Source organism: Phocoena sinus, chromosome 16, assembly GCF_008692025.1.
Source record: "Phocoena sinus isolate mPhoSin1 chromosome 16, mPhoSin1.pri, whole genome shotgun sequence".
Taxonomy (NCBI): domain Eukaryota; kingdom Metazoa; phylum Chordata; class Mammalia; order Artiodactyla; family Phocoenidae; genus Phocoena; species Phocoena sinus.
The window spans coordinates 53,441,520-53,468,925 of record NC_045778.1 but is presented as its reverse complement, the minus strand read 5'-3'; the positions used below and the strand labels follow the sequence as shown (position 1 = coordinate 53,468,925).

General features: G+C 40.2%; 1 protein-coding gene and 1 long non-coding RNA gene across 8 annotated transcripts in view; one reads left to right on the top strand and one right to left on the bottom strand.

Moving 5' to 3' along the window:
• LOC116741685 overlaps nt 1–6,790 on the top strand; it is a 29,400-nt gene extending 22,610 nt beyond the window's left edge. The window contains exon 3 of the long non-coding RNA XR_004346232.1: nt 2,919–6,790. This is a non-coding gene — a long non-coding RNA (uncharacterized LOC116741685). The remainder of the gene's footprint in view (nt 1–2,918) is intronic.
• CCNJ (cyclin J) lies at nt 29–18,618 on the bottom strand. Of its 7 annotated transcripts, none has more exons than XM_032608608.1 (6): nt 18,401–18,618; nt 17,620–17,729; nt 10,947–11,157; nt 3,952–4,251; nt 3,705–3,864; nt 29–3,088 (listed from the first exon to the last, which is right to left on the bottom strand). In XM_032608608.1, exons 2-6 carry the CDS (start codon nt 17,686–17,688, stop codon nt 2,677–2,679), a joined length of 1,152 nt encoding a protein of 383 aa, XP_032464499.1. In that variant the 5' UTR covers nt 17,689–17,729; nt 18,401–18,618; the 3' UTR covers nt 29–2,676. The 7 variants fall into 7 exon arrangements, with proteins under 7 accessions (XP_032464499.1, XP_032464502.1, XP_032464503.1 ...); XM_032608611.1 differs by having other exon boundaries at nt 3,705–3,831; nt 18,401–18,555; XM_032608612.1 differs by having other exon boundaries at nt 3,705–3,828; nt 18,401–18,540.
• Between the last annotated feature and the right edge of the window lie 8,788 nt (nt 18,619–27,406).

The window sequence follows — 27,406 nt, the reverse complement described above, 5'->3', positions numbered from 1 at the left end:
TTATATTTAAAACAAAACACCAAAACCATTTTACCAAAAACTAGTTTTATTTTAAAATTAAGTGCATAGCACTCATCTAATTCCATTGGCGTGGACTTCAGCACCATACTCGCTATTTGCAATTAATGTCATAACAGATACATTTTGGTTTGCAGTCCGTACTTTAGTGTTTATTTAGTGGACTTTGGTAAAGCCCTTTATGCATATCATTAATTTCTTCACAGTACACATTTAATGATGGTCCGGTAATCTCAAAAAACAAAAAAACCTACTTTAAAGACTAATCAATAAATTAAACAAAACAAAACCCACACCACTCCCCCACCCACACCCCCTGAAGCTAGCAGTTGTGAGTTGTATTTATATTGAAACCTAATGTTTTAAAAATAATTCTGGTTCTCCAACCACCCCATCCCACCCCACCCTGGGTATGCAGCGACAGGAACCAATTATTTATTTTACTCTACACCGCCCCCCCCCAAATTAATCCAGTGTTCTTTAGCTTTTTTAAATATAAACTGGGAAAGTGTTATTATAGGATTCTTAAAAATGCATATTCTATAACAAGAATGACATTTAAACCAGTCAGTAAAAGCATTTGACAAGACATTAAATTACCATAGGCACCAGTTGTTGTTTCAAGTTGGGATCTCTGTCCCAGTATCTTACATTCATAGTATTATTGAGGTAGTTAAAATACTGAAAATTGGTCCAGGTTGCTAGGTTCTGAATGTGAATGATATATTCTCTTTTGAACCCACCTTCCCCCAAATAATTCAAGTTCTCTTGAGGTAAGAACTACCAAAATCCAATTAGCAGCCTTCTGTAAAGAGAAAGTGGTGATACTTTCAGAAAACAATTTTCATGCTTGAAAACTGCCATGAGTGAGTGTTCTTACCTGAGTGGTTTTTCATTTTATCTACCAGACTAATAACTCCACATCATGCCCTATGTACTTATGTACTCTAAAAGTTACCTTTCTTTAAAGGAAAGGATATTCTCTAAGAATTCATGCTGACAGAAGCCACCCACCCACATTCATCTACTGGAGCCATCTGGATCGATCCGCTGCTGTGTTGAGTCCCTTCCCTTCCTAACAAAAGCCATTGGCTTGATTACTGAGACTCCTGCTGCATACCCACAACATCTTTATAATAAGTTTGTCTTCAATGCATATTGTGGCAGTTACATACCTGCCATGCAGTTTCCCTTCTATTCAAGTGCTACCTTTAAAAAAACACAAACAGAAAGACACAACTTACTAATTTTTAAATCAGAAAGCTTCCCTCCACCAAATATCTCTTCTCCCACAGTTAAGAGCACAATGTATACAGTTTCAGTTATTACAATGATTTTTTTCTTTTTACTTTTTCAGTTTATTCCCTCCAAACTCTTTACCCCCAAATTGCCCTTGCTGTAATGACTTATTGCTGTTTTCACTCATCACCAGTACAGTGAAATGTCCCAGGGCAGTCGTGGGGCCAATCTAATGAAAGTCACCTTTGCCTGCTTACTCTTGACTAGCTGGATTCAAAGGTTGCTTATAAAACCTGTCTTCCATGTAACAAAGTGCTGCTCTAGCACAACCTGAGAACTACCCTGGCCATGTTCCACTTCAAAATAAACCTATGGGACTTTATTCTAGTACTGACATTTTACAGTTTTGCCTTCCCTTGAAAAAACTTTTTTAGAATAATATCAAATCTGAGTATAAATCATTGATTGCACTGAGAAATGCAAAACTTATATATGCATTATGAATGATAGGAACCACCACTTCATTCATTCTAGGATACAATTATGTTCTCGTTTGAAAACACATTCTAGCAGGAGTATACTAACCTATGTTATTAAGGTAGTTCATACTATAACATTCCCAAAGCATGTTGCATTACAGTTAAGAGTTTCCAAGTAGTTCAAATTCCCTGAGTTAAATGTGTTTAAATCTAAAGATTTGAGGCTGATCTTTAGGGGAAAAAACAACAAAAAATTTATGACCATGATTTTTTAAGATAAGAGAGCTACTCCACCCTTAATTTTAGTACATAAATCCAGATACCTATACTACCTGTGATAAGGAAGTTATATAGAATATCTAAAAAAAATTTTTTTAACTGCACAGACTGGTATAGCATAGCAATTCATGAGATTAAACTTAGTCAGAAATTCATTTGTAGATCAAAAATATAACTCAAAACTGCAGAATAAAAAAAAGGACCTCTTCAAAAATTAATACTGTAACTTTCCTTCATAAGAAGACTGTTTGGCAAGTCCACAGATAAACATTAGTTTCTGACATATAAGCCAACATTAGGCCCAGAGGCCACCACAGGTCAAATCACAAAATGGCAAATTGAAGTCTGTCCAAGTTTTCTGTTGTGTTGAATGTTTTTGAAATATTTGGACCATCAGTTGGGGCTTTAAAATTTGTGTCATATAAGGATGTATTTTAACAGCATTTGACATACACACTGTTAAAGTGTTTGCAGTGTTAGCTTAGTCCTCCCAGATATTCATGGTGCATTGGAAGGGATATTCAGTCTTCCTGGTGCTGGTGTCGGAAGAGTTCTGATGCCATTTGGATCCCTTTCCTTTTGAAGAGAAGTTTACAAAAAGCTTGCCCCAGAGCTTTGAGTCACAAACAGTCTGGGTTACCAGTCTTACCTTCTCATAAAATCACCTTTCAAAGCATGGAGTAATGCAAGGGTAATGTTCATTTATCTGATAACTCCGGTTATAAGAAACATTCAGACAGGGCTTAACTTCTACTGGTATTGCCAGTGACATCCCAACACCAGTCTGCATGTGCCCAAGGCCCTGAACACTAGTTTGGAAGCCAGCAGGACATGTCGGTAGTGTGTAAGATGAGGTGTGTGTGGTAGATACAATCTGCTGACAGCTTGGTTGTTCCGATACAGGATGGCGATACTGCAGCGAGGTCTGATGCGTCTGATGGAGATACTGAGGCTGCTGAAAGTGAACTGCCCGAGAGGGCTGGGAGGCTGTCTGGAACACACTTAGTTGTGCTGGCTGAGGTCCTGCCTGTCCTCTCTGTTTGTTTGCTTCTTTCACATCATTGTCATGAGCGCTGCAACATGGAAAGGAAACTGTTAATAATGTTAACTTGAGAAAAATTTGCAGGAAAGCCATGCACCACCCCCAACTCCTTAACAGCTGACTCACTGGACTGCCCCACTGCCCAGGTAGCAGTCACTGCAACCATAATTTCAACAACAGAAAGATCTCACTCTTAGCTTTCTAAAAGCTCCTTTCCTTGGTAGAGCCCTTGAGAACTGGCTGCTGGTAGCTTTAAGGGCTATTTTCAGCTTGGGAGCTATGGCCACAATAAGTACTTAAATATGACTGCCACTTTGGTGACGTCCTGATGGTCCCACAATTCAAAGATGTGGGAATGAGGCAAGATTTGCCTGGATGATCTCAGAGTGGTGGGCTCACGCAAGAGCACCCCCTTTCCTTATTATGTACCCGAATCATACTAGCAATGGCAACCTCTACCTGGATAACAGCCAAAAGGAATTCCCCTTCCACCAAGTACTGCTCATACAGGGGCTTGCCCATGGCAGCAGGCAGCTGTCAGAGCCAGTATCCTAAAAGCTCTGGGCCTTTGAGAACTTGTTCCCAGGGCCCCTTATACATGAAGAATGTTAATAAGAAATTACAAACACAAGAACAAAGAGGCTTACATCAATAGCCGTTCAATGCACTGAACTAAGAAATCCCAGGAGTAAGCAGTAAGACGATGCAGTCTGGTAGGCCACGTTGGAGAAAGACGAAGTATAATCCTTGAAGAAGCCACACATGCTGCAGCTACTAAAGAAGGTGCATAATTTAGAAAGGCATAATCTGTGGAGACATCAAAAATGAACCTAAGCAACAGAATGCGCAAGTCACAAGCTCACAAGTCACTTACTGGCATCCACAATGACTCACCTTGCAAAGATACTTCCAGGAAGTAATCTGCATACTTGGCCATGTAGAGTTTAGTTTTTTCCAAGCAAATCATTGGCCAGCCGTCATGAAGATCGGTTTCATGCACGGCTTCGGAGAGATAATACTCAATGAAATGGGCAGCTGTTGGAAGGCAGAGGTTCCACTGAAAGGTTTCTAATAATAATAGTTCCATATGTAGCAAATTTTGTTTTGTTAATACTAGATTCATATTAGTCATACAACCCAGGCTGTTGAGCTGCTCCAGCTTAGGCACACTATCTTCTTTTTCTTCAAATTTACCTTATAAGCAAAGGAAGATAAGAGCGAGAGAGAAAATGTTAGGCGAGTGATCAGTATAAGTCTAGTCACTTAAATGGGATCTGCTGTCCTAGTGCAAAGATTTAGATCCAAAGACATTTCCCCTACTTTGGGCAGATACAATTGTGCCAGAACTCTGTGGTTCTCATATCTACATGTTTTCTCTCCCAGTGCCTCTGTTCCCCACCCTTCACCCTCCCCTAAAAAAAAACCAAAAAAACCCGGAATGTGTAAACATTTTGATAGATGTCCTACTGTGTAATGAAAACAGTCCTATGTGCCAATGAAAAAATAACTCCATCATCTCACCAGCTGAATCTTTTCAGGAACTTTCTTTTGGGGGTCAGGCAGTAGTTGGTAAAAGAAAATTATGTTAGAACAGAAGAAAGTTTAAAGAATTTAATGTCATAGTTATCTAAAATCAAAAATAGCTAAGCTTCAAGTGTTTCATCTCAGCATATTTCCAGCATAATCTCAATTCCAGAGAGATACAAATAGATTAGAGGAAAAAAACTGGGTGAATATCTAACATAAGCATTCTCATTATACAAAAAACCCTTTTCCTCCTGTTCTAAATTCAAAACAAAAACCTAGCCAAGTCTGTTATTAAGAAAAGGGAGGATATTTTATACCACTTTTATATCCCCTTACTCAAAGCAGAATAGGAGTAAAGATGCTCTGATGGCTGAACGTCATTATTTGAAGGCATTAACTTCTTTTCACGAAATACTCATCCATATGCACAGCTGAGGAATAAAATGCCCTCTCCAGCCCCTGAATAAGTTTTCTATGGATTATGTACCACCTCACACTTTAATTTCCAAGCAAGCATTTACTATATATAAATCATTCACTTTAGATGTTTCTAAAATTATGGCTGGAGAAAACTCAAGCTATCAAGTACTATTATGATTTTCCAAATGCAGCAACAGAACCAAAAGAGTTATCGTCAAGTCTCTTTGGGTCTTTGTTCCATGATTATCCACAGAAGGGAAATTAAAACTGAAGCTTTCTACCTCCTAGCATTATGTTCTATTTTACATTAAGGTATAAAATAGTCATATTATATTGCAATTATTATAGATTTCTCACAATAGCTTTTGCACTTGTTCATAATTAGTTAGAATATGTTATACATTACTATATAAATTTTTTGTTCTACTATTTTGATAACTATTTAAATATATTTGATTTCTTTAGAAATCTTACAATTTTATCCATTTAAAAACATTTTGGGGGGAAGACCATGAAGACTACCAAACCGGAAGAAACCAAATGAGTTTCCCTGTGAAGTTTCTCTTCCAGAAGGAATGGGTTTACACCACACATTGAAGTTCTGACAACAAATGGTAGTGGCCAGAATCACTCAGCCCAGATGTTCCACATAATGGAGTCAGTGAGGTCTGTTCAAGTCAGCCTGCCTTAGGGGCTGGGGAAAAAGCACTGCTAACTACCCTGGTCTTTGCTTAGGGAGGGTGAACGAGAGTAGAAGGTTTTGTCTCCTATGCCAAGAGACTCTAAGCTCATAACTTTAAGAAGAGTCTAGTCCCAAAGAAGTTTAAAATTTCGCTCCCACTCCAGAAATTTTGAACTTTGTTAGATTTAAACTACTCTTAACATCGCTGCAGGTAAGAGATGATCCAAAAAACTTACATAATTCGGACTTTTCAAGAATCTAGATAGTCCTTCCCAATTCAAATCAAATCACACAAAGATAAATTTCACAAGTTTTGCCAGAGGCATTTATTAGTACAGCTGAAAGCACTAAAGTGATCTTAATGACAGTCATCCAGCATGATCACTGCATAAATATAGGATATGAACCCACTGTTCTCAGTATAACCAAATGGAATTCTTCAGAAGGAGAATGACCTAGGAATTTAGTTCAGTTCAGTCCCTCTGGATGAATCATTAAGACTTTCAAAGTACTCTATTTGTGTAGAAGCAGCAATACTGGCAGTATACTTCAAAGGAGTATTGTAAAAAATTAATGAGTTTTTTTATATCATGCTTGATGTTCCTTTGAAGGAATTAATATACCACAATCCACTGTTTAATGCAAGGATCAAGAATGTTTCATATTATCTCCTTGAAACTTTCAACACAGAAAACAGTTGTATATGACCAATTTCACAGCTCAAGAAACCAAGGTAGCAAGGTTGGCCAATTCATTTAAAGTCAATTGAGTCAGACCCAAAATGGAAGACTTATTTATGTCTGAATTCCCAAATCTGTGCTTCTAGACCAAAGTACTACACCAGGTTAAATGGGGACAACAACTACCAGAATAGACAAACTTTTATATTATTAAGCATCCATGGGGTTTTTATATTTATAAAGTACTTGGCTATTACAAGCATGAAAGCCTTTGCATCTTGATTTGCAAAGATAAAAAATAACCTGCATGCTGCATAAATAACCATACTTGGGATTTTAATTAATGTTTAAGTTTTTTGGGAACCTTTTCATTATATATAGTAATACACTCAGATACATGGATATTAAAGGATTTCAAAATGTGTGACAGCGTCAATGAGTACCTGCATTCATATCCAGTTTTTATTGTGCTGAACGCTATGTGTGTGACTATTTTAAATCTACTTATCCGTTAATACCACATACAGATCACAAAGATCAGTTTCTTCAATTGAAAGGAAATACCAGAAGCCATGTGATTATATTGATAAAGGCCCCCAAACAGGAAATAAAGGCACAGGAAATTCTCATCTACTTCCCAGAAAACAAAGAATTAGGGGCCACAGAAACAAAACATCAGGTTGTCTTTATGGGAAATGTTCAGATCAGCCATGGAAACCAGCACATTTTCAAAGCCAGGAGTGAATGGCAGATATGTGGTAGTAGGGCATGGATCAGATGTCACTGTAATCTCTGCCAACCCACATTCTAGTCTTTTATTACTAAGTAGGAAAAAAGTCATCCTTAATATTTACCAAGAACTCTCACAAATGTATAAGACTATCTATCTAATTAAAAAATGGGTTAGGAACCAGAAGAGACAATTCATAGGAAAAAGAAAAAAGGTTCTCATCTCACTAAAAATTGATATATCAACAAAATCATCTGTGAAATACAGTTTTTCACCCATCAAATAGTAAAAAGCTTTGTCAACCCAGTATTGGTGAGCAAGGAGAAACAAGTTCTTGTCACAAATTTTTACTATTAAAAGCCTATAATCTCATTTTGGCTTCATCTTGACTCCAAAATCTTAGTTACACAATACCTTGAGCAAATTATCAAAAGCCTCATGTTTAAGACTGTTTCCACGCTCTCTACGAGTTCAATGCTGATCACAGAAGGCAAGGGAAGCCAGGGTGTACATGTCAAAGAGTTAGAGTTTGAGAATTTCCCAGGATAAATCAGTCTTTTCTGGAATGAGCCAAAACCTTTGGGGCTAGGGAGCCAGTGAAGATTATAGAACACTTATGGAGGAATTAATCATTACAATGCTAACTTTTATGTGTCAATTTCATACATGCTTTTAAACATATTACCCCACTTGATCCTCACAACAACTTGGTAAGGTGTCTATTTTTATTTTATAGAGAAGTAACTTGAGACTCAAGTTCAAGTTGTTGAAATTCATATTGCTGACGAGATTCAAACCTATATCCATATAGATTTCCTATAATCCCCGCTCTAAAACACTACACGCCTCTCCCCAATCTGTAGGCCCTTTCTTCCTACCTCTAATAGTATGTACACCCAGGCAGCAGGATATGCATTAGTACCTGAACTTACAAGCTGTGCTCCATTTTTAGCCAAACTCCCAAAAGCCTTCCGACCTATTTAATAATTGAAATACAGCTGTCACCCAGTCCTGTCAGCTGTAAGTTGTTTTTCACTTTTACACAAAAGGCTGCCCATCCCAAAGCAGGGAGCAGCTAGGGGAGGGGGACATCCATTCTGTGAGGAGAGAAGCACTATTTGAATAAAGTTTATGTTAACTATTTGGAGAGCTGACATCGGAATCCAAATATAAGATGACAGAGTGTAAGAAACACTAGAATGAACTCCACAAATTTAAAACAGACATTAGATACTGAAAACAGGCTACCAGTTTATAAGCATCCTAAGCACTTCTGTTGTAGTAAAGTTAGACGGGAGGGAGGAGAGACTGCAGTGGGCTACTAAAGGCCAGTCTCTTTGATTCCTGACCCTAGTGAAGAGCTGATAGCTTGAACTCGTTTGACCAGTGCCTACTTGGGAGGAGCAGAGACCCTGGGGGACACCTATCTCACACTTTCCCACTCTCCAGTGGAAGAGGAACAATGTAAAAGGATTCTCTCTCAGGGAAAAAGGGGTGGGGTCAGTAGAACAAAGGGAGGAGGTATCTGACTCTTTTAGTAACAGGTGGTAAACAGTTCACATTTGAACCCAGCAAATGCAAATCCTAGTTCCTGGAAAATGAGCCAAAAGAACTACATACTACTACACGGATTAAATCAAATAACCTTCAATAAAATAAATTGATCACGACGTTAAACTAACAGTAATAGATAATTTAAAAACAAGAACAACTGAAAACTCCATTCCAACCAATCTAAGATGGTGCACAAATAAAGTATCCTTTCCCCAAACTGTGGAAATTGCAGAAACCTGACACCAATGTCAAGCACTGCATGGTGGCCAGAGTTGTCATTCAACTAGAGACCTCGGTGAACTTTGGTAGTGACATGTAGTTTATGAATATCTAGTTTATAATCCCCAAGTAACTTAGTAAGTTACTAGTAATTTTAGTCACAAATGTAAGTCAGTCTACGAACTGACTATGCATCACTCATAATTTCACAGTCCATAGGCATAGACCAGGTAGGGCTTGGTAGTGGTAAAAGGACAGTGATAACCATAGCAGGCAATTTTTCATTAATGATCCCAAGTTTTTAAAATAACCTAACTTGCATGTTTGACTTCCAGTGTCTCTCTACTATAAACTGATCCTATAATAAACTAACGTTCTCGGGATAACAGGAAGCCATTCCATGTGGATACTCACACATTTGACATGTCAAGTATGGGTTTTTCCAATCCTATGCAAACTATTAAACCACAAAGGGCTTCATAGCTAGTGATGAAACATATACAGAACTGTACACATGATTGCTTATGAGGATGAAACCCTAATTAAAGGTTAAATTAAAGGTTACTTATAAATGTACAAGCATTACCTCTGGCTTTCTGGATGGTGGGGAGAGAGCAGGTGATGTGTCTGGATCTCAGAGGATAATAGATTAAGAGAGAAATATAGATATTCAGGAAATATACTATTCTGGTAAGAATTTGACTTAAGTTACATGGGGACAGGGTTGGAAGACAAGTCTAGAAAGGTGGCTGGGTCCAGATGAAAGGTTCTAAATGTTACAATAAGGAGTTTCCACTTCAACCCACAGGCAGTGGAAAGTCATCAGTGGGCTATGTTTATTTATATTCAGTCTGATCCACAAAGGAGCTGAAATAACTTACAAAAAGACCTGCTCAAGGAGATAAGAGGTTGAGGTCATCAGATGAAAGGAAAAATAAGGGCAGGAAAAGAAAATCTGAGGAGAGATTGGTTTCATAAATGATACCACACAGGCCTGCATTTGGTTTAGGTTTATTTGCAGTCAAAGTGCAAAGGTGTTTTAGAAAGAATTCTGGTGGCAGGGTAGAGGAGGAATGTTCCTTAGACAGCAATCACACTGGATCCTAAACCCTCAAGTGGAGGTTAGAGGTGAAGGCAGTCAGTGTTTCTACATGCTACTTTAAGTGGGACTTAAATTTCTATTGTAATGACATGAATAATATAAAAACTACATAGTGGATTCAACTTCAATATCAAATACCATCTTTTCACATTACTAAAAGAAGAAAACTTTCAGTTTCAATGCCTTTACTCACCCTCTTTCTCTCAAGGTACTAACAAACAATGAAATGTGTTACAGGAAGATGTTAAGAGAAAGGCACCAAAAGGCTCATTATCAGATTCTACCTTACAGCTTACTACATAGTTTTTGCCTACTGCAAAAGCAGATGTTTTCACATTTATAGCAGTTGCACATGAATCTTCAGTTCGTTAATCCAACTCATTACATACCCAGTAGAAGGTATTCTAACAACGGGAGAGTATGGTACCTTTTAGAGTTTCTCAACCTAAGCTCCACTGACATTTTGGGCTAGATAATTCTTTGTTGTGCGGGGCTGTCCTGTGAATTGCAGATGTTTACCTTCCGCCCAGGTTGTGACGACAGCCAGAACTGTCTCCACACATTGCCAAATACTCCCCATAAGGCACAACTACTCTTGGTTGAGAACTGCTGCTTTAAGACAATGGTTCTTAACTGGAAAAGTACATCAGAATCACCTTTGGAACTTTTAAAAAGTTAAAAAATATCCAGGCCCCATGATGTAGATTCTGAGTCGGTAGATCTGGAATGGCTTAGACATCTGTATCAGAATCTTTAGGATGTAGGACCAGGCACACATGCTTTTAAGACTCCAGAGCCACTTTTTAATATGTCTGGTTAAGAACTACTATGCCAAAAAGCATTTTCAACATAAACTTTCCGATACTAGTAAACTGGAATGAAAGGAATCTGGTGATATTTCACTGAGTTCTATATAAATTTATTTTATTATAAACAATGGAATTTTCCAGTCATGTATATCAGATTCATACTTACTTGCTAGAAGCAGACAGGAAAGTGCAACTAAATGCAGCTGCTGGATAGAGATGTCATACCGATCCATAAACAGGTCCAGCAAATAGACAGCAAGATGTCGGGCAGAAGGGCACAGGGTGAAACGATTGCTCACAATGGCAATCAAGTCAGCAAAATACCTTCTAAGACTTAGTTGAGGGGACTGGCCTTTGTAGGAAGGTAACTTCAGCTCCTAAATCAAGAGGAACAACATTTAGTCTAACATAGCATATAGAAGAATTATTCCCACAGTGCAAAGGTGACACTTTTCCCCCAATATATTACTGATACAAGTGCCTAAAACACACTTTTCTTGAGTAAAACACAAAAATGAAAAAGATGAGTGGCAGGATAATGAATGGCATTTAAGATTTAAAACCAAACTTTTCTCCTTATTCTTAACCACATCTGACATAACCAGTTATAGGTGTTTCTTGCATTATGGAATAAATGTATTCTAACAAGATTTTTAATAAGGGAATCCTGTTTTCCCTACCAGGTGTTTTCAGGAAAGCAGCATTACCAAAACACCAACCAAACCATACATACACACCCCCTACAAGAAGCTCAAAGCTTTTGGTTAGAAGGTAACAGGTATGTTCCTCGTATGATGCATACTGTATTATACATGCAGGGATGCGGAAGGTACAGACTAGTATACATCCACTAGTATCTTCTAATCAGGCTTCTCATTTTTTAAAAATTAGAAAATTTCTATACTATTGAAGTATTTCTAGAACACAGAGGAAGATGGAAGGGTTCTAAATTCATTTTACGAGCTCAGCATAATGCCACACTAAACCCAAAAGGTATCACAATGGAAGGAAGGAACATGGATATGACCCTAAAAGCACAGGAAAAAAAAAAAAGACAAATTAGACTTCATCAAATAAAAACTTTTGTGCATCAAAGGACACTATCAACAGAGTGAAAAGGCAACACACAGAATGGGAGAAACTATTTGCAAATCATATATCTGGTAAGGTGTTAATATCCAGATTAAATAAAGGACTCTTTTATATATACAACTCAACAAAAAAAACAACTCAATTAAAAAATGGGCAAAGGACTTGACTAAACATTTCTCCAAAGAAGACATACAGATGGCCAATAAGCACATAAAAAGATGCTCAAAATCACTCATCATTAGGGAAATGCAAATAAAAACCATTATGAGATACCATTTCATACCAATTAGGATTGCTATTGTCAAAAAAACCCAAAAAACAAAATCTAGAAAACAGAAACTAACAAGTGTCAACAAGGATATAGAATAATTGGAACCCTTGTGTATGGGCAGGAATTATAAAATTGTGCAGTCACTGTGAACAACAGTATTGCAATTCCTCAAAAAAAATTAAATGTAGAACTACCATATGATCCAGCAATTCTACTTTTAGGTATATACACAAAAGAAGTTAAAGTAGGGACTCAAACAGATATTTGTACATCCATGTTCATAGCAGCATTGTCCACAACAGCCAAAAAGTGGAAACAAACAACCCAAGTGTTCATCAACAAATGAATGGATACACAAAATGCAATATATACATACAATGGAATATTATTCAGCCTTAAAAAGGAATGAAATTCCGATATATGCTACAACATGGATGATTAAGTCATCTAGAGATGATTTAAAGTATACAGGAGGATGTGTGTAGGATATACACAAATATTACTCCATTTTATATAAGGGACTTGAGCATCCTCAGATTTCAGTATCCGCAGGGATCCGGGAACCAATTCCCCATGGATACTGAGGGATAACTATATAGTTTTTCACTTACCAGATTATATTTTATTAACTTTTTGCTTATGCTATCAAGAGTGGATATAGGAACTCCCATATATTATTGGTGACACTGACAATTGATATAACCTTCTGAAGGAGAACTAGGTAATATAAATTTTTGAAAATGCAGACTGTAGATACCCCTTAAGCTAACAACACCAGGCCTAGGAGTTTATCCTACATATAAGGAGGTCCTTTGCAGCACTCTTTTTAATAGCAAAATGGTAGAATAAAAAGGTTAATGTCAAAAACTTGCATGGATCTCCAGAGAATTATTTTGAGTGGATAAAGCCAATCCCCAAAGATCACATAGTGCATAATTCCACTTATGTAACATTCTTGAAATAACAAAATTATAAAAATAAAGAACAGATCAGTGGTTGCCAGAGGTTAAGGGAGGATGAGGATGGGAGGAAAGAGGGTGTGCCTATAAAAGGGTAACATGGGAGATCCCTGTGGTGATAAATGTACAGAATATGTTCTGTACCTTGACTGTATCAATATCAATACTATCCTGGCTGTGATAATTGCACCATAGTTTTGCAAGATGGTTACCATGGGGGGAGGGGGGGGGAGATGGGGAGGGAGGACTGGGTAAAGGGTATAGGGGGTCTCAAAATAAGCATAATTTTTTTTAAAAAGCTTGATGTCTAGCAACAAGGAACTAATTAAATAAACTTAAGGGACATCGATTCAATGTGGACATTAAAATAAAGGGCAGTAGACCTATATGTGTTGATATGGAAAATTCTGACAAACTGAGTGAGGGTGGGGTGGGATGAAGGTACAGAACAGTGAATATGTATTACAACCTCTTGTATCAACAACAAAAAAATTATATTTGCAAATATACTAATTTATTGGGTATCTTTTCAGGAAAAAAACCAATAATGCTGGTAACCTTAGGGAATCAGGGAATAGTAAGGGTTGGGGAAAGCTCATTTTAAACCCAATACTGGGTCTTCCCTGGTGGTCCAGTGGTTAAGACTCTGCGCTCCCAATGCAGGGGGCACGGGTTCGATCCCTGGTAGGGGAACTAAGATCCCACATACTGCAACTAAGCCTGTGTGCCGCAACTAGAGAAGCCCGTGCACCGCAACGAAGACCCAGCACAGCCAAAGTAAATAAACAAATAAATAAAACACCAGATACTATCCCCAAATTTTTAAACCCATATGCATGTATCACTTAAAATTATATTAGTAGGAGTTACTTGGGAGATAGGCTAATGGGCTATTTTATGTTTTTAATTTTTGTGTAAGTGAAAAAAGAATCAACAAATGCTATTGAAGAAAAAGAAAACACATTGGCTTAGGCTTGCTCAACTCTTTGAAGAGAAAAAATACTAATTTCTCTAAATAAAGGGAACATGTGAATTTCTCATGTAGTCTCCAGGATTTTTCTCTTCTTTTTTACCATTTCTGTAGATTTTTACAATGGTGTAAATGAGTTACCATTTCAAATTTCAACTTTCTTAGCTGTCATCATGTGACATTTATTGAGCATCTCCCATGTAGCAGATACTGTGCTTAACCTCAGGGATAAAAGCCGGAATACAGTTTCAAGCCTCTCTCCAGCAGGTGAACCAAAATACAGAGATTATTAGAATATAATATAGTAATGACAGGGTATTATAGAACACTAACCCAGCTCACGGGGTGGGATGTTAGGAAAAAACAAAACCAGGGCAGGCTTTCTGTAAAAGAGGCCTGAACAAGGTCTTAAAGATGCACTGGGAGGGCTTCCCTGGTGGCGCAGTGGTTGAGAGTCCGCCTGCAGTTGCAGGGGACGCGGGTTCGTGCCCCGGTCTGGGAGGATCCCACGTGCTGCGGAGTGGCTAGGCCTGTGGGCCGTGGCCGCTGGGCCTGTGCGTCCGGAGCCTGTGCTCCGCAACGGGAGAGGCCACAACAGTGAGAGGCCCGCGTACAAAAAAAAAAAAAAGATGCACTGGGAAACTTAGCTGGAAGACACTTGTGGACTTTATTTTTAACAATGTTAACTTTACCAAATGAAGACAACAAAGGCAAGAATCCAAGGGCCATCACTAGGAGACTGTTAACAATGTGTCCAATACATTCTCTTTATATTATTTTAAATGGTAAAGTACAAGGGCTTATCATATGGCTGTCAGATTTAGTTCCTTGTCCACGTAGTGCAGTTATTTGCATGAGAAAATGACCTATGCTTTTCTCAGCTTATGAGTTTTTTCTAATGTCTATTCCTGATCCCCTAGAATTGAATACTCTTGTTCCTGTCTGCTTCTCAGGATCCCACAAGACCAAAGCACAGAGAGACCTAAACATGTCATCTCCATCTCCAATCTCAGGTCCCCACTAGCTCACCACCCTAAATGCCATCCCCTTCCCAGAATGGGTTAACTGTCCAGTCAGGCTGGAAATAAAGGCATAGAAGGAATACTCACAACTCTGTGGGATATTTTCTTGATGCTTCTCACAAAATTAGCATTGTTCCCATCTGTCATAAAGGCTCCTGAAAATACTTCCCCAAGCATCCTAAGACACTAGTATACATAGCAAAACAATGAGAAGAAAGAGAAGACACAGGGTATAAGAGGACAGCTGCTTTGTTGGGGGTGGTGGGGGGGAGAAGTGATTGTATTTTACAAAAACAATACAGCTGGCATTTGGGGTTAAAGAGGATTTTCATTTGTTGTAATTTTTACTCTTCCCTAGTAGATGCAAGGCTGGTCACACCAATTATTCCTCCACAGACCTTGGGTCTAAACACAGATACCTTCCATTGTGCCTGAATGGCAACTGCCCTAAGGAAGACCTAAATTCAGATGCTCTAAATTGTATGAGATTATACTCCATAAAGGTAGGGATCATGTCTGTCTCATTCACTATTATCATTCCAACCCCTGGCATAGCACCTTGCACACTGTAGGCATGCAAATATGTTGAATAAGCATATGATTACCCAACCAAATCACCTAATTAATAGCCTGGAATTAACATGTATTCTCTGTGAGAAAAGTTCATTTTAACTTTCCTTGACTTCAGTATACTATAAACAGTGGTCTCTCCAGTTCCACAGGTTCAAGTTTTACTGATTAACAAATTATAAAGTGTGGCCATTGTGTCAAATAGCAAGAATGTGGCTTACACAATGCTTAAAGATAAAATAAAGACAACCCACAGTAGCATGCCGCAGGTGGCCCAAGACAACTTTCAGTAGCATTCTTTCAGGCCCTGTGCTATCTCATCCTCTGATAGTTTGTAAGTAAGTTTAGTACAGGTTGTGTCTTATTCCTTGGATCCTCCCCAGAGCTCAATACACAAAAACATTCAACAAATCTGCTGGAAAAAAAATCCATTTCCAACCTCAACTAACAAAATTAATTCAGGTAATCACTCAGGATTAAAATTACTCATAAAATGTAAGAATCGAAAACCATGGAAATCACCAAGAAAAATCTTTTAAGTTTCATGTCATTACAAAACATATGTATCAACATCAAATATTATTTTCACCACATACCAGAGGAATAAAGAGCTGACACTTAGAAAATCAGAGCATTTAAAACTGAAAGACAACATCTGAAAAAAAAATAAGAAAACAAAGGTATTTGGACAATTTTCAAAGTGGAAAACCCGCAACTCTCTTCTTAACATTCCAGAGAACCATGCCATAGTTGAGACTTTTCTGTAGTACAAACAGCCTCTTAGGGGGCTGAGGTGTATTTAGTGTCTAAGAGACTGAATGTCAGAATTAATAAGCAGCATTTAGAACTCAAACTTCAGAAAAGGGTACAACTGTAACAATTTAAGTCAGAATTGGGTTTTCTAATCTACTTAACCTGGTTAAAAAAAAATCAAGATACAAGTTCATTATCATCCCAGGATCTCTCAGCTCCAACAGTGAGCAGCCTTTTTATTAAAGAGTCAGCTGTTTCGCTTCTTTCCAATTTTCTATACATAATGAGTGGCTCTCTCTATCCATAGTGAAATTAAGTTAAGTTAGAGTTAATTTTGGATCTGGTCTCTCTTCTGGTTATCAAAGATGCAGAGCTGACACATTTCGCTGAGATGTGACATACAGAATAAAATTGTTACTTAGGAGCAACAATAAACAAAATTTGCATTGTGCCAGAAAGGTGTACTTTTTCCCCAAAAAAGGTGTACTTTTTCCCCAGGTCTACTCCTGGCCTTTGATATTAGCTGAAGGAGCAGCTAACTCCTACCTTAAGGCTTTTTGAACACCCCCCAAGTCTTGGGGTTTCGGGGGTAGAGAATAACAAATAGTTATCACTTCCTTAGTACTTATTATATATGCCAAGCACTGTTCTGAGCACATCTACAGTATTACCTCATTTTAATCTTCACAGTCGTCCCATAAAGCACGTTCTGTTATTCATTTAACAGATGAGGAAATTGAGAAGCAGAAAATTAAGTAACTTGTCCAAAGTCTCACAGCAAGTTAGTGGAAAGGCTGGGGAATTTACTGTTGTACAAATGTGACGTAACAGACAGCTGCATGCAACAGCAACTATAGAATAAAGGAGGGCTGCTCTGCCCAATTAAAAGCCAAGCACACTTATCTTTTTAAATACAGTATCAAATCCGTGTTCCATCTGGAAACAAGGACATCAGAATGTCCCTTCACACCTTCCCTCTCCCGACTACCACGCCCCACCCCCTCCTCATTCAAGTTTCAGCTTCTTTTGCTACAACCCAGGGAAGAAGCCAAGAAGTTAATTAACTTTGAGCAAATAGGCAAACTCACCTTTTCTGGTCTGGAAACTAGTGGCTAAAGACCCGGACTGGGCTTTCCAGGGAGCCGAGATTCATACTAACTGGCATAAGACACCGAATGGAAAGGTCGGGGCATCGCGGTTACCTTGTATCGAAGAGCTTGATGGATATCTGCAGCCAGCTGTCCCCGCCACCACTGACCCTCCAGCTCCATGGGACCGGGCGGCGCGCCTGGCCAGACGCGGCAACTTCAGTCTGTAAGACACACCCCAGACGCGGTCACTGCCAGCTCCCTCCTCGCGCCCCTCCGCGCCCCCTCCCCGAGGCGTGTGACCTCAGGCCACCCTGGGCGACTGTTCATCTTCACCTGACTCGTCCTAAAACCAGCACCGATCCAAACCAATTCCCTGACGCCGCACGTAAGGCCCGAGCCACCGGTCAGGAGAAGCCGGCTTGTTTGGATAACGGCCGGACCGGGCGCCGGGCAAACTGGGACCAACTTGGGCCCTAGTTCCCAAGGCGCGGACCCGGACGCGTGCTCAGAAAAGCCGGACTGGAGGCCCGGCTTCGGGCTCCCCGAGCCCCGGCTTTAATTCTCCAGCCGGCCCTGAGAAGAGGAGACTTGACACCAGTCACAGCCCCCCTGAGGTGAGCCCCCCTGAGGTGAAAACCTCCCGCCGAGAAACCCGGAGACAAACGCCCGCGCGGCTCCGGGTGCCCGCCGCAGACAGTCGGGGGCGCCCTCCTCCCCGGGAACTTCCTCGAGGCCCGGCCGACCCCAGCGCGCACTCAGGCCGCCGCCTCCTCATCCAGAGGAGCGCACGGGATCGCGCGGCCCCAGAAAGGCGAACAAAAGGCCGGGCCGGGCGGGTCCGGTGCCCCGCCGCCAGCCCAGGCCTGCCGGTTCCCACGGCGGCCTCCCTTACCCGGAACCGCGGCCCTCACAGGCCCAGCCCCGCCAGCGTGCGGGGGACGCCGGCCCCGCTCATGCTGCGGACAGTCGGCCGCGAAGCGCCGGCCTCAGCTCGGGCCCAGCGCCGGGGCGCTCGCGCCGCCCATTGTTAAAGGACCGGCAGGCGGCTCCGCGTACAAAGCCAGCGCGGGGGCACATGCGGCCCCGCTACTGCCAATCTCGTCTCGCGATACAGCCGGGTCATCCGGAGCCGTCCAATGGGCGGCCGGGCCGGGCCCAGGTGCAACGCCCGGCAGCGGCTTGGCGGCCCCAGCCTGACGCGGCAGCATAGCCGGTCTGCGCTACGCTGCCCTGCGCTTCGCTTTGCCCGAGAGCCCCAACACCACCTACCGCAAAGCCGGCCTGAGGTGCGGGCAGAGGTCTGAAGAGAGCGCCGGAGAAATTAAAATGCTGATCATCCTTCCGTTGGCCAATCCGGTCATGCCTCTCACCTGCTGAGAACCTTCGATGGCTCCCCGATGCGGAGGAGGAAAGTTCCGATGCCTCAAATTGGCGTTTTATAAACCCTTCTCGGAGTGGATTGAGTCGGCCTCATCTCGCGTTACAACAGCCCCGCACATGCGAGGGATGGGATCATCAGTCCCTCCATTTGTGCTTTACCCGTTTCCGAAGCCCCTAAAGTTGCTTTCTTTGTGAAATTCTGTCTCAAGTTCCACCTCGAAACCTATTCCTTCTAGAAACCTAATTAATCTCTTCGTCCTCCTTATTTCCTTTGCTTTAGAGATTCCCAAAGCTTTGAATGAAGGCGGTGAAGATTACCTTTAGTAACCTAGCTTGTCAAATCTGTAGCGGATGTAATTAACCATCTGTGGTCGTAAATCAGGAAAAAAAAAAAAAAAACTGTGGAAAAACTCCAGTTAAGGTGATGTAAGACCTTAAGTGTGACATCTAATTAACTGTACTTTAACTTGTTTAGTGGAATATCACAACAGAAGTAGATGGTCAGACCAGGACAGTGTTCCTCACTTCTGAGAATGTACATCAACCTCTTTAATATTAAAAAATAAATCATGAAACCCTAACCCTTTTACTTGGAATCCTTTGTCCCAAAAGATGCATGATAGAGATCTACAATTAAGTAATGAATGTATGTTGAATGAATCTGAGTTTTAGTTATGACCTCTTCATATACGTGAAGAACAGCTACAAATATGTATGTGAGCCACGTGACACAATGCTTATGCTCAGGAGAGTGGGGCTTCAGGAACCAATGGCAAGACAAGGAAAACTCAGAAGCAGAAGTTGGCAGAGCCCAGTCTAGCCCAGCATCATTCGGGGAGAGGCTGCCTTGGCCTATCTTAGTTTCCTAGAGAGGAGATGGCCACATCAGGCTAAAAGCTCCATGCCATTTATAATGGCATTTAAATAGTACCTACCTCCTCAGGTTCCAATTCATTGCCCTAAGCAACTTTATGACAATAATTTGGCTTCCCAGTAACTTAAATGTCTGGAGCCTATTTAAGAACACTTTCAGAAGAATGGGTCACAGACTATAATCATCAGTTTAATAAGTAGGCTGTCTTTCATGGCTTCTACTCTCAAGCTGTTTTTCACTGGGAGATATGTGTTCAGAAATCATTCTCACAATTTCTGGATTTCTGGATATGATAAAAGGACTGGAATGTGTATGTGTATTCATTTTAGCGTGTATGTGCGTGTGTCTGTGTGTGAGAGAGTATATATATATATATATATATATAATTTTCCCAATGTGTCCCTAAAATGCAAAATTCAGGTTTATTACATTTCTTCATTAATTCCTTTAGGGCAAGCTGGATACAATTTAGGTATTTACTTAATTCCTAAATAAAATAGAGTCTGCTCCCTATATAGAATACAGTTTATATTCTAATGAGAATAAGTGAACAGCAACAACAAACAAAGTCACATAGTAACAAGTGCTATGAAGAAAAATAAACATAAAAAAGAGAAACGAAAGTGACAGTGGGTGGATATTGTTTTATGATAAGTAGGGTATGCCAAGTCCCGAGGGAGGTTAGGGAGCATGCAGATATCTGGAGGCTGAGTGTTCCAGGCAGAGAGAACAGTAAATGCAAAGGCCCTAAGGAAAAGGCATGTTTGGAATGAACATGAAGGACAGGGTATGCCTGGAGTGTAGAGGAGATAGGAAGTCTTGAAAGCAGTTAAAAAGGCAGAACTTCTACTTAATGAGCAGAGTAAGGAAACTGCAAGGAACCCATGTGCCTGCAGCATAAGGCACAAGATGGGCTTGGCAAGAGATGAGCGGGTACCAGAGTCTGCAGAGTTTTTGTAACTCCCCGAACTTTAGACAGTGAAAAGCTACTGATTTTAAATTGTTTATTTAAACAGTTCACTCATTATTCAAATGAATGCATGCAAAAGGTAAACCATTCAAACAGTAGAAGACTGTATCCGGTGACTAGCATTTCTCCCTCCCTCCCTTGATCCCAGTTCTTCCTAGAGGCAACATTATTACTATTTGCTTTTCTTTCCTTCCAGGGATATCCAGATATTTATAAACCATGCATGTACATTATCTCCTTGCCCCATTTTGTCACAAATGGTAACACATTACACCGTGTTGTGTCCCTAGCTTTTGTCATACGATATATTCTGGTGAACATTCCATAACGGAACCTCCAGAATTCCTTTCAATGTCTACATCATATTCGACTGGATGCAAATGACTTGAAGTCAGAAGCCCTGGGCTCTGGTTCTTGGTTCTTGATTTGTTGCTTTTTAGTGGAGTGGCCTTAAGGCAGGTCACTGCCCTCGTCATCTATAAAATGAACTGAGTGATGACTGAGATTGCTTCTGACTTTAACATTTTAGGTTCTTTGCTCTTGCAAAGACATGAGAGGACATTTTGCAAAGTCCTCTACAGTGAAAGAGGCCTAACACTCCCCATAAAGCTCTGATCATTATCCAGTTGTAAAGGTTTTAAATTTAAAGCATATCAGTGTGGCCCGAGATTAAGATGTTGGAATAGAAGGACAACGAGCTCCCCCCCTCCATGTACACATCGAAAATACATCTACACGTGGAGCAATTCTCACTGAAAACAAACTGAAGACTGGCAGAACGACTCTTATACAACCAAGGCTGTAAAGAAAGATCCACACAGAGTCAGGTACTAAGGGAAGAGAACTGGGACCTGTGCCCCTAGAAGGGGACACAGAAGAGGAGGGAGATTACAAGGGCTCAGAGATCCTCCCTGGGGAGTGAACAGTTTGAACCACATATTGGGCACCCTGGCCCTGGGATCTGACACCAGGAAGAGTTCCCTTGGCTGGTTTGAAAACCAGTGGGACTAACAGGAGGGCTATACGAAACCTAGACTCTACTCAAGAAAAGTGCACCCATGCTTGTTTACTACTGGAAAAGGTGGAGGAAACAGACTGAAACTGCCCAGGACTCTGGTCAGTTTCCCATGACCAGCCCAGCATGGGCCCCAGCCCATGCCAAGCACCCGCTCTGGCACCTCTACCCCCAGTGCAGTTCCCCACTAGGGTGAAGGCTGCTGTGCCCAGGAGAGTGGCCAGCTTGGACCCAGCACTGCATCTGAATGGGGCAAGGGTGGGCATTATTGGTGCTCATGGAAGTGGCGGATGGGGAGCTGTCCTGAGCTATGACTGGTGTGCTGGAACCACCCCAGTACAAGCCCCAACCTGCACCGGTGCCCACTCCAGCCCTCCTTGCTGTAGTGCTGCTCCCCTCTAAGGTAAAGACATTGCTGAGAGCAGGGAGAGTGCACACCTAGACGGAACAGAACCAGCTCCTACCCAACCCTCAGGGCTTCTGCTCCAGTACCTTGGGACCTGCCATTGCCCCCACAGGGCTGTGACAGGTTAGGAGAAGCCCTGGCTCACACCTGGCTCAGGCTCTAGCCCGTCCCCCTCCAGCCCCATCTCCCACCAAGTGATAGCTGCCAGCACACTCTGGGGGGAAGACATGACCTGTGCTTACTTCAGATCCACCTCCCCCACCGAATCCCAAGTGTAGACTGCAGAGGAATGCTCCCATGCAAGGACAACGCTTTAAGACTGGAATAGGTAACTGTTTCACCTAACTTTTTTAAATTAAATTTATCTATGGCTGCATTGGGTCTTCGTTGCTGCACGCAGGCTTTCTCTAGTTGTGACGAGCGGGGGCTACTCTTCATTGCTGTATGCGAGCTTTTCATTGCGGTGGCTTCTCTTGTCATGGAGTACGGGCTCTAGGCATGTGGCCTTCAGTAGTTGTGGTGCACGGACTTAGTTTCTCCACGGCACGTGGGATCTTCCTGGACCAGGGCTCGAACCTGTGTCCCCTGCATTGGCAGGTGGATTCTTAACCACTGCGCCACCAGGGAAGTCCCTCATGTAATTTCAAAGAGACAGAGGAAGGTAGGCAAAATGAGAAGCCAGAGGAATTTGTTCCAAACAAAATAACAGGAAAAAATAAAAAATCTGAAAAAAACAATTAATGAAAAAGAGATAGATAATTTACCAGATAAAGAGTTCAAAATATTAGTAATAAGAACGCCAACTGAACTAGGGAAAAGAATAAAGAAACATACTGAGAATTTTAGCAAGGAACTAGAAATATAAAAAGAACCAATCAGAACTGAAGAATACAATAACTGAAATTAAAAAACACACTAGGAATTAAGAGCAGACTAGGTGAAACAGAAGAACACATAAGTGATCTGGAAAACAGAATAATGGAAATCAGCAAATCAGAACAACAAAAAGAAAAACAAATTTTAAAAAAATGAGAGCAGTTTAAGGGACCTCTAAGACAGCATCAGGTGTATGAACACTTGCATCATAAGGTTCCCAGAAGGAGAAGAGAGAGTAAAGTGCCAAAAAGTATTTGATAAGATAATGGCTGAAAAAAATCCCAAACCTAAAGAAGGAAACAGATACCCAGGTCCAGGAAGCAGAGAGTCCCAAACAAGATGAACCCAAATAAACCCACACCAAGACATATAATAATTAAAATGGCGAAAGATAAAGAGACAATTCTAAAGGCAGCAAGAGAAAAACAAAGAGTCATACTAAAGGAAACCTCATAAGGCTATATCAGCTGGTTTTTCTGAAGAAACTTTGCAAGCCAGAAGGAAGTGGCATGATATATTTAAAGTCCTGAGAGGGAAAAACCTACAACTTAGGATACTCTACCCAGCAAGGTTATCATTCAGAATTGAAGGAAAGAGAAAGAACTTCTCAGACAAGCAAAAACTAAAAGAGTTCATCAATCCTAAACTGACCCTAGAAGAAATATTAAAGGATCTTCTCTAAGTGGAAAAGAAAAGGCTACAACAAGAAGTAAGAAGTTATAGAAAAGGGAAAATCCCACTAGTAAAGGCAAATATACAGTAAAGGCTGTGGACCAACCACTTAAATAAGCTAGTACAAAGATTAAAAGACACAAATTGTAAAATCAACTATAAACACAATAAACAGTTTAGGGATAAACATGAAGATGTAAAATATGACATCAAAAACACAAAACAGGGGAGAGAGGAGTAAAAAAATGTAGATCTTTTAGAATATGTTTAAACTTAAATGAATACCAATTTAAAACAAGTAGATACAGTTATAGGTCAACATATATAAATCCCATGGTAACTACAAATCAAAACCTACAATAGATACCCAAAAACTAGAGAGAAAGGAACACAAGCATACCACTAGAGAAACCACAAGGGAAGAAACTAAAAGAAAAGAATAGAGAACTACAAAAACCACCAGAAACCAAGTAACAGAATGGTGGCAAGTACATGTCTATCCATCTGTCTATCTATCTGTCTATCTTCTTAATGATTTCAGTTTGCTAATATTTTGTTGAGGACCTTTGCATCTATCTTCAACAGAGACACTGGCCTGGAATTTTCTTTTTCTTTTTTTTAGTGTCTTTGTCTGATTTTGGTATCAGGGTAATGGTGGCCTCATAGAATGACTTTGGGAGTTTCCCTCCTCTTCAATTTTTGGGGGATAGTTTGAGAAGGTTAAGTATTAGTTCTTCTTTATATGTGTTTAAAGGGTTGGAACTCTCAGCCCTATTCCCTGACTTCCAGGGAGAGGGGACAGGTTGGATATTGAGTTAATTACCAATGGCCAGTGATTTAATTAATCATGCATTGGTTCCAGCCCCCATCCTGAAGCTATCTAGGGGCCCACCAAGAGGTACCTTGTTAGCATGAACTCAGGTATATGCTTGAAAGGGGCTTATGAATATCAAAAGATACTTCTCTCACCCCCATCACTCAGGAACTTCCAAGGGTTTTAGAAGCTCTGTGTCAGAACTGAGACAAAGATCAAATATATATTTATTATATCATAATATCACACCTTCCTAATGTGGGTGGCCCTCATTCAATCAGCTGAAGGCCTGAATACAACAAAAAGGCAGACCTTCCTGTGAATGAGAAGGAACTCCTCCTGCCTGACTGCTTATGAGGTGGGGCACAGATCTTTATCAGCCTTCAAACTCAAACAAAAACACTGACACTTTGAGGGTCTTGAGCCCCCTGGCTTTCAGACTGGAACTTATGCCATTGGCTCCCCTCAGTCTCTAGCTTGCCAACTGCAGATCTTGGGACTTCTCAGCCTTCATTATTGCATGAGACAATTCTTTATATTAAAAAAAAAATATATATATATATGGCATAAAGGCAGAAATGTAAAGAAATATATAAGGTGGATGGAAGCAACCTAAATATCTATCGGCAGACAAATGGTAAAGAAGATGTGGTACATATATACAATGGAATACTACTCAGCCATAAAAAAGAACGAAATTGGGTCATTTGTAGAGATGTGGATGGACCTAGAGACTGTCATACGGAGTGAAGTAAGTCAGAAAGAGGAAAACAAATATAGTATGTTAATGCATATTTGTGGAATCTAGAAAAATGGTACAGATGAACCAGTCTGCAAGGCAGAAAGAGAGACACAGATGTAGAAAACAAACATATGGACACCAAGGGGGGAAAGGAGGGTGGAATGAATTGTGAGATTGGGACTAACATATATACACTAATACATATAAAATAGATAACTAATGAGAACCTGCTGCATAGCACAGGGTACTCCACTTTGCTGTACAGTAGAAACTAACACAACATTGTAAAACAACTATACCCCAATTAAAAAAAAAGAAAGGAAAAAGAAAAAAAAAGAACGTATAGATGTCTCTGTATAAGTGAATCAAGTTACTGTACACCCAAAAGAAACACAACATTGTAAATCAGCTATACTCCATTATAAAATTAAAATTTTAAAAAGAAAAAAAACCTAAAAAAAAAAAAGAAACATATAAGGTGGTAATAGCTCTACAATCCACTTAAAGTGGTAAAAAAAAAAAATTCCAAGTAGACTGTGAAAAGTTAACTATGTATATTACAATCCTCAAAGAAACTTTTAAAAATATATACAAAAATGTATAGTAAAAAATATAATAGGGGCTTCCCTGGTGGCGCAGTGGTTGAGAGTCCGCCTGCCGATGCAGGGGACACAGGTTCGTGCCCCGGTCTGGGAGGATCCCACAGACCACGGAGCAGCTGGGCCAGTGAGCCATGGCCACTGAGCCTGCGCATCCAGAGCCTGTGCTCTGCAACGGGAGAGGCCACAACAGTGAGAGGCCCACGTACCGCAATAAATAAATAAATAAATAAAATAATAATAATAATAGATATATTAAAATGAAATGCTAAGAAATGTTCAAATAACCTAATAATGTAGGAAAGAGAAAACAGTGGGACAAAAACAAATGGAACAAATGGAATACAAATAATAAAATGGTAGACCTAAACGTAAATAATTGTATTAAGTGTAAACAGTCTAAATATTCCAATTAAAAAAGAAATTGTCAAAAGGTATTAAAAAAGAAAACATAACCCAACTATATGCTATCTACAAAAAACTCACTTCAAATTATATAGATACATTAAAAATAAAAAGTACACCAGGTAAACACTAATCCAAAGAAGGTGGAGTGGCTATATAAACATCAGACAAAATAGAGTTCAGAGCAAAGAAAATTGCTAAGGATAAAGAGGAACATTGCACAATGATAAATGGGTTAATTCACCAAGAAGACATAAATTCTAAATCTGTGTGCATCTAACAGCAGAGTTTCAAAATACATGGAGCAAAACTGATAGAACTAAAAGAAGAAATGGACAAACTCGTAATTACAGTTGGCAACTTCCTCTCTCAGTAACTGATAGAACTAGTATACAGAAAAACAGCAAGGATATAGAAAAACTAAACAACACTTTGATCAACTGGATCAGAAGTCATTCTTATCGGTAGGAGAATGATGAATAAACTATAATAGATAATATTCACAACCAGGGCTGTCACATAATATACAACTCCAGGGGTCCTTGCACATAAATTGTGAGTTGTGTGGCACACAAACTGCTTAAGTGCACGTAGTGGTCCTGCTCACACTTTAGAATAATATGGATGTTTTAAGAAGAATGAATTCGTTTACTTGGAGTATTTTCACTATTTTTGAAGGAGAAAAATAACATGCAGGAAAGCATACACAATGTGGTCCCATTTTTATAAAAGAAACAGGAACATATGCATAGATGTATATATGTATACATGAGAATGTTGGTAAGTGGAAGATACCTGTTGGTAAGGGGGTGGGTGGAGTGAATAATGTGGGTGGAGGAGGGGAGAGTAGTAGGACAGGGACCCAAGCAGAAAAGGAAAAGAAAAAGAAAACCTGCACTTTAAAACATGATCATTTTTATGCACAAATAATAAGTCCCTCTAAAAATAATTTTAAAGTATTCTCAAATATAAAAAAGGAAAAATACTACTTTATTCGGTTACCTAAAATCTTTCAATGATTGATTTGCTGTTATACTTTATTTATTTATTTTTTTTCGGTACGCGGGCCTCTCACTGTCGTGGCCTCTCCCGTTGCGGAGCACAGACTCTGGACGCGCAGGCTCAGCGGCCATGGCTCATGGGCC